Source organism: Mesitornis unicolor, unplaced genomic scaffold, assembly GCF_000695765.1.
Source record: "Mesitornis unicolor isolate BGI_N332 unplaced genomic scaffold, ASM69576v1 scaffold4007, whole genome shotgun sequence".
Classification (NCBI taxonomy): Eukaryota; Metazoa; Chordata; class Aves; order Mesitornithiformes; family Mesitornithidae; genus Mesitornis; species Mesitornis unicolor.
This window is the reverse complement of record NW_010198291.1, coordinates 19,545-27,419: the sequence shown is the minus strand read 5'-3', so window position 1 is coordinate 27,419 and position 7,875 is coordinate 19,545. Positions and strand designations below refer to the sequence as shown.

The window sequence follows — 7,875 nt, the reverse complement described above, 5'->3', positions numbered from 1 at the left end:
GTTCAGCAGTGATTCAGAAACATTATAGTGAGAAAGCTATTGCAATAAGTTTGAATGTTTATCCCCATTTCTGATGTGCCCTTATCAAACTGGATCTAACCAGTGTTTTCCTCTCGGCTCCAGTATCTCACGAGGCTTAATAAGAGAAAGTAGGTCAGTGGCCTCAGAGAAACCAAACATTTGCTGGGTCTCGTGGCTTCATTACAGCCGGCGGAGTTGGGGAAGGGTGTTAATTTAACAGAGTTTGTATAAAGAGAGAGGGAGGGAGCGAGAGCTGAGATTTACTAAAAATACAGAGCAGTGTGAGCAACCGTGTGGTTTTTTTCATTTGCCAGCCAAAACAAAAACCAAAACCAGCTCCATGTCAGAGAAACTTCTTGTTCAATCCCAAAGTAGTGTTTTCTTTTTTTCATACTTTTTAGTCCTTAAAAAGGGATCTGAACTTCAGATATCTGTAAGAAATGAAAAAGTATGAATGCTTAGGAATATACAGTGTAGTTCCAGCTCAGATTTACCAAGGTTGGCACACATCTGTGGATAGTGGGAGTTGAGCCAGAGTTTCATTTTTCCTGTCCAGGAAATGTGCCTTGGTCTTACTCTTCAAGTACTGATTATTGTTCTGCATCATCATAAATCAAACAAAATATTTGTTAGATGTTTCCATTTGAAAGACCCATAGCACTGAGACCATCAAATATGAGAAACCAGTGAGGTCCAGGATGACTGCATAAATGTTTGAATAACTTTTGTGTGTTATGTGTGTGGTTGTATTTGTCAATGTTTCTGTTCTCGCCAGGTCTGCACGTTAACGAAGGAAGACAACCGGAGAGTGGGGGTGATTCCAAGCGATGAACAGCTCCATGTGTTGCCTCTTTACAAAATTTCACAAACAGATGAATTCGGCACAGAGGAGGGACTAGAAGCTAAGATAAAAGCCGGAGCCATACAGGTGCTCACAGCTTTTCCCAGAGAAGTACGAATGTTAGCGGAGCCTCTCAGAGCTACAAAGAAAAAGAAACCAGACACAAGGAGAACCACGACTGACAAGCAGCCATTAATAGATAAAAAATACTCGGTGCCAGTAAAGGTGAAGACTGAAGCCCCAGAAAATCTTGGCAACACTTTGCATTGTTTAGGTGAGTGGTGCTTATTAAACTCTGCCAGTCTCTTCGGATACTGTGTTGCCTCTCACCTGTTGGAAGGGAAAGAAAAGCCCCTTAATATTCAGTTTTATGAAATACTTGTACAGCCTGCATTTTAGGAACTAATGAGCAAGTCCTTGTAGTCAATGTTCTCTTGGCCCAGGAAAAATAAAAGGCCATCCCCCAAAAATAAGTTGTTGGTGGTGAGTTAGCACCAATGAAATATTTCCAACTTCCCTTATTCTGATAAATACTGGCAGTAGGATCATCTTGAAATACTGCTGTAGGAATGTTTATCTAAATAGCAGACATGAGTTTCTGTCGTTTGAAAGTACAGCTGTGGTATCCACTTCATATGCAAGACAGTAGCTTTCTCGGAATCTGTGTTGATGATCATTTCCTACCAAGGGCATGGGTGCTAGTGCAAAGTAGGAAGTTTGCAGAACATCCCCTGGTTTTATCTGGTAAGACAGTGCTGCTCCAATTGTTCCTTGAAGCATTATTAGCAAGGGCCGGAGCAGTGGAATCTGCCAGCAGCTGGGTAAGAGGTACGTCACGTTTCTTCTGTTACAAGATCACTATGGCTGGAGTCACCTGCGACCGTAGGTGTTTGTGCAGCGGGGAATCGTGACGTGACTGAGCTGCGTGGAGGCGCTTTTGATTGATGTTCTGCCCGGGGTTAGATTTCAGACCAGTACCTGAGAGGACATCTCTGTTCTATGGGACTTGCAGCAATGAGAAGCACAAAAGAAGGAAGAGGTGCAGGAACCTATGGGCTTTGATTCTGTGATCTGAAAGGGATTAAAGCACAGCCTATCTGGCTTTTATCTGGTGTAAACTTGAATTTTCTTTCAGGAGAGATGTACAGATATATGTAGTAGATTTAAGAGGAGTAACAATAGCTAAATGTCATTAGAAGAACATCTGCATTTTGGCAGGGCGACATTTTAAAAAATAAACAATTGGCACATTTTCCTAATCTGCCCTCAGCGCCCTGCTTTGTCTCAGTAGAGCAGTCAGGGCAACCAGTTGGATGTAGTGAGCTATGGGGTATGTCCCGGGTTTGCTGGGACAGGGTTTTTTTCTTTATAGTAGCTAGTGAGAGGATTTTTTGTGTGTTTTTGCTAGGACTGATACTTATAAAATGCCAGAATTTACTTTTTCTCAAGGTTTATTTTTCAGTCTTTTGTCTGTCCCTGTGGTTATAGTTCCGTCTGGTTTTGTTGTTGGTTTTGTCTTCTCTCTGCATGAGAGGATGGGTGGGGAAGTGAAAACCTGGGATTCTCTGGGACAGGTGACCCAGGACAAGAAAAGCAGTGTCATGGACACCCCTAGGAAATCAGACAGACATGCAGTTCATCTGCCTGCCAAGTCTGGGAGACATAGTGCAGGCTTTGAAACACAGCTGCAAGGACTCCAACAGTATCTCCAAAGGGATGACTGATAACTTCCATTGCGCTCGGGCTGGACTGGAAGTCCTGGAAGCATTGGAGGGCTCTGGTTTGGGAAGGAATTCTGAAATTGTCTGATCTGACTGGAAAGTTGCTTTGAAACACTGAAATAGTTACAGACCACCTGCCTGTACATGACATTGTCCTGACAGATAGGCATGGCTTCGATCTCCGAGAACAAAATGGTTTAACAAATGGTATGATATCCAGTTTTGCCATATGCTTTGGGAACATGGAACTTTATTCCTTGAACCTGCGAATATAATCAAATAACTGTGTAAACAAGCCAATGTACATAATTTCTTTGGACTTGAAGTATTTTGGTAAAGGGATTTAAAAGGGCTGCTGATAAAAATAAGTCACAGAATGAGGAAGAAATACTTTCATGAGTGAGAAAGTTGTTCCGAAATGGAAAAATAAGAATGTGAATAGAAATATTTTGTTTCTATCATAACAGTGCAGGTTTTATCATGGAAGTCTTGACAGTAGAATCCCTCAGAATAGATATCAACGCTATAACCACCAGATCTGCGACAGCACTTATTGCTGGAGTTGGCCACTGGAACAATTTCACAGAGGCTTTGCTAACGGGGCAGCAGTGGCAGAGGAGGTGCAGGTTTGCAAAGGGCAAGGTGTTGTGCTCTGCATGAAATAAATAACATGAAGCATTTATGCACAGCATCGAGTGTCTGCTGTGGTCACACAGGACGATGGCTGGGTGCCACTGTAAAGACCTCAGCACGCCACTGCTGCCCTGCCCCTGCCCCTGCCCCACCGTAAAATGCAAAGGTCTGTAACTTAGGGAGTTACAACACTATGGTATTATAATTGTACGTACAGTTTCTTGCAGTTATAGAGGAGGAGTCACTGACTCGTTCTTTCCATTCTGTCAGTGGCGCAGGTATCATTTTAGTCCTAAGGAATGGAAAATTGTAGTCTAGCTGAGATCACTGACTCGTTCTTTCCATTCTGTCAGTGGTGCAGGTATCATTTTAGTCCTAAGTTGTTAAGCTCAATATGAAAACAAAATCAAATGGCCTGAGAGACAGAGGAGTTGAAACCAGACTATCCAGTAGTCAATCCCGATGGTGAACTAGAAGAAACAACTGATTATTTAAATCAGGATCCCTTCATACTAATGGTGGTGTTCAATTCTGATCACACCATTTAAACATAAACCAAAAGACAAAGGCTTGAAAAACAGGGGAAAAAAGATAGAAAAATTTACTAGGAGAAGAAAAAAACATATAAACCAAAAGACAAAGGCTTGAAAAACAGGAAAAAAAAAGATAGAAAAATTTACCAGGAGAAGAAAAAAACACTGACTACAGTTTTAGGTAAGCAGTGAATAAAGCACTGCTAAAGGTACATTAAGCAAGTCAGATACTACTATTACATTTTCCCCTAATGTAAGAACAAAAGAATACTTAGCTACATTTCAACGTAAAGGAAAAGCTATTGGTAAATGGTGTATGTAATGTATAGGACTCAATTTATTGACGAGGACAGGAGTTTAGAATATGGGTTTTGCTTTATAAATACTGAAAAGGAAATGGAGAACGTGCAATGAGATGAGATGAGATAACCATGGTATATCCTGTCAGTCATGTTTTCAGCCATGTGGGACTGCAGCTCTTTGGAGTAGCCTGGAAAATCATGAAGGAGACACGAAGCTGCCTGTGCCATGTGGCCCATTACGTGGAGCTTGAGAGACTCCTCTAGCCTGGAAATTAGTGGGTTGGCCAAAGAGTAATTGCAGGTTTTTTACTAGATGGACATGCACGTCTTGACATGTAACCAACTTCGTTTTCAACCCAAATTCATGATGCAACCTGACAGCTGACAGTTCAGGCTTGTTTTAGAAAAAGAAAATGCATGATTTCATCAACATTTATTTGGCATCAGTTTCAAAATGGAAAATAAAAAGGAACATTGTCGTCGTATTTTGCTGCATTGCTTTCAAAAAGGAAAAAGCACTGTGCAAGCTCATAAACAGTTGTGTGATGTGTATGGTGAAGGTGGCTTAAAACTACGGCAGTGTCAGAAGTGGCTTGCTGAATTTTGGTTTGGAGATGTTGATGTTAAAGATGCACCTTGGTCTGGGGTGAGTGAAATGCTTTGAGTTGGACTTCATAGCAAAGGTTTTAAAGAGTTGATGTGGTTTCCTTATGCCCTCTAGAACTTCAGTATTTGCATACTAACGATGATGTCCATAATTTATACCACTTTGCCTTTTTGCCGCCCTGTTGAAAGAATGTTTTTTAATCCATCATTATTTATAAATTATTAGAAGCCAGAGAGAAGAAAGAATAGATCTTCTGTATTCAGTAAAGTAATTAAACATTCTGTGCATTTATGGATCAAAGAAGAAAGTGACAGAGATGGTCTGTGATGAGAATAGGCAAGAGCTCGCTGTGCAGTGCCGCTTTGCCAGCAGAACACACATAAAGCAGTTTCAGGGCATGATGCAAAGCCCATCCAGGTCGATGGAATTCGGTCCCATTACTCAGTGGACTCTGGATTGAACTTATCCATGACGGGAATGAGTCACTGGAGGAGATTGGTCCACAGACCAGCACAATGCAGGGTGCTAGGACTAGGAATTGGTGAGGGAGCCGACATCATTTGAGCAGGTGTGTCTCCACAAAGATCTGAACTCATTAATGGGTGGCAGTGAGGTGGAAGACAGCCAGATCACTTGATGCAGCTTTGTGAGGATGGATTTACCTGGACTGGATTGCCAAATACCTTTTTAATTTTTCTTTTAAGAAAATTTCTGAGTAATTATTTGCTAATGCACAAGTCACTGTAATTCAGTAACGTTTTTGCTGCAGTGGACGAGATCTCTAAACATACTTTTTCCTTCAATCATCATACGGAATTAAGGCAGCCAAGAATTTTGATGGTTTCACAAGCTTGATTTCGGACAGACTGCATTTCCTTCTTTACCTCAAAAGTTGTACCCAGCGCTCCTGCTGGCCTCGGCAGTGCTGAAGGCCGGCAGGCAGCTGCTGGGAAGCACTTGTGTAGAATTGGGCTGTGTGAATTGGAACCAAGTGGTTATTTCATTTTATCTGTTTAGTTTATTCATCCTACCAAAAATCCTTTCTATTTGATACACCAGCAGTCTGACTGGAAAAGGTTAAGGGGTTATTTCAGGAAGGTTATTGTCTATGTACTTATGGTCATAGAGATATTCCTAAGAAGCTAAAAGTAACCATTCTGAAAATCTGCAGCCATCACGTATACCTTCCATATTAGAAAGCCAGCATGAAAATATTATAAAAGGTATATTTTATCAACTACGTGAGGAAAAGTACTTACACTTTTGTGTGCATTTCTTTTAGGGAACAAAACAGATGCTTTAAAACCTGGAATAAAAACGGAGCCTTCTGATCACCTCTATGCCATGAAACATACTTCAAACACTACTAAAAATTGCTCTTTATTAAAACAATACACGGCTTCCTCTCCTTTCAAGGTGGATGGTTTACAACCTTATTCATCTTTAGCACATAAGCCTGGCATAACAGCAGTGACTAATATTCAACAAGATTTTTCAGTTCCCTACGGGTATTTTGAATGCAGTAGTAAGCAACCTCACATGACACCTTACGTTAATTGTAAGAACTTTGACGTGTCAGTCAAAGATTATACTGGAATTTTGCTGAATGAGAAGATGAATGGTGTGCCACCGATTCTTCCAGAGGTCACTGCTCCAGGCCCCCCAGCCCATAAAGACCCCCTGCCCACGATACTTGAACATCAGCCAGACAAGCCGAATTGTCAGCTTCAGTCAGACAGTTCTTCTCCACAGATGATCAGCGCTTGTGATTTGTCAGCACCGCTGAGCTCTCCAGCAAAGGATGCAGTCGGAAACGAAGCCGACTGTTCCCATGGATGCCCGGCAGAAAGGGGCAGCTCCCATCAAGAACAGATGTGTGATTTTGACTGTGCTGACGAAAAGCCAAACAGTGCACTGGGACAACCGACTGATTCTGAAGAAAAAGCTGAGGAAATGTGGTCAGACAGCGAGCACAATTTTTTGGATGATGACATTGGCGGGGTTGCCGTGGCACCTTCTCATGGTTCTATCTTAATTGAATGTGCAAGACGTGAGCTCCACGCTACCACGCCTATTAAAAAACCCAACCGCAATCATCCCACAAGGATTTCTTTAGTTTTCTACCAACACAAAAATTTAAATGAGCCAAAACATGGTTTAGCCATGTGGGAAGCAAAGATGGCCGAGAGGGCAAAAGAAAAAGAAAAAGAAGCAGAAAGAATAGGAACAGAGAACACCGAACTGAACTCTAACAGCAGGAAAACAAAGCAAGCAAGTGACAACAGAGATATTTTTTACGAAGACAATGAGTTCAACCAAATTCCATCACGCAGAGCATTAACAGTAACTAAGGACAACGTAATCACAGTATCTTCGTATGCCCTTACACGAGTTGCAGGGCCTTACAACCATTGGGCATAGGTTTTGTATGAATGCCTCCTCTTGGTGCAGTGTTACAGTGTTTCTTTAAGGTGCTGTTAAAGAACAAGTCTGGTGTCGTTTACTATTTGCTCATCTCAACCATTTTAAGGCTGAGGTAAAAAAAGCGGGGGGAATTCTTCTTAAACTGTGACTTTAACATTTGGTGGTGCTCAAGCACATTTTAAGCAAAAAAAAAAAACAAAAGTTGTATAGTTTTAATACACTCTAAAAAAGATTTTGTTTAGGTTATTAACCTTGATTGAATCATTCAGTTTATTACCTTTAGGAATTTATATTTTGGTGCTTTAAATCAAGTCTGTTTACTACAAAAATCATTTGTAGGGATTTTAACAGGTTCACATTTTATGGTGTTCAATCAAGTTATACAGTAAAAGCTCTACACAGCTCTTGGTGCTTAACCACATCAACAGTTAAAAATAAATAAGCTGAATTATTACTTCATGGTGCCATTGCTTTAACAACTTCCAACCATTGCTATGTAGTCCAAATTACAGATAAATCTTGTAGAAAACCAATGAATTTTTTTTTTTCTCTAGATTTGTCCTTATGTATAAAACGAAGTTATTGGTAATGATGGCTGGAAGTTGTTTTTAAGCTGTAAATATATATTTTAAAAGCACTTTCTATTTTTAAAATTAACTTGAAATAGTATAGTATAAGGATCATATTGTCTAAGGTTTGTGCATACTCTACAGAAGAAATCATTTTATTCTTGCTGTGTAGAGTTCCGTATTGTTACAGCTGCAGTATGTGTGCTAACAGCATATGCGATCGT

At 40.6% G+C, this 7,875-nt stretch overlaps 1 protein-coding gene across 1 annotated transcript in view; it reads left to right on the top strand.

Moving 5' to 3' along the window:
- LOC104544276 (methylcytosine dioxygenase TET3-like) overlaps positions 1-7,079 on the top strand; it is a gene marked incomplete at its 5' end in the record, with an annotated part of 20,035 nt that extends 12,956 nt beyond the window's left edge. The window contains 2 exons of the mRNA XM_010189097.1: positions 797-1,136; positions 5,941-7,079. Coding sequence (XP_010187399.1) covers positions 797-1,136; positions 5,941-7,079 — 1,479 coding nt within the window. The remainder of the gene's footprint in view (positions 1-796; positions 1,137-5,940) is intronic.
- Between the last annotated feature and the right edge of the window lie 796 nt (positions 7,080-7,875).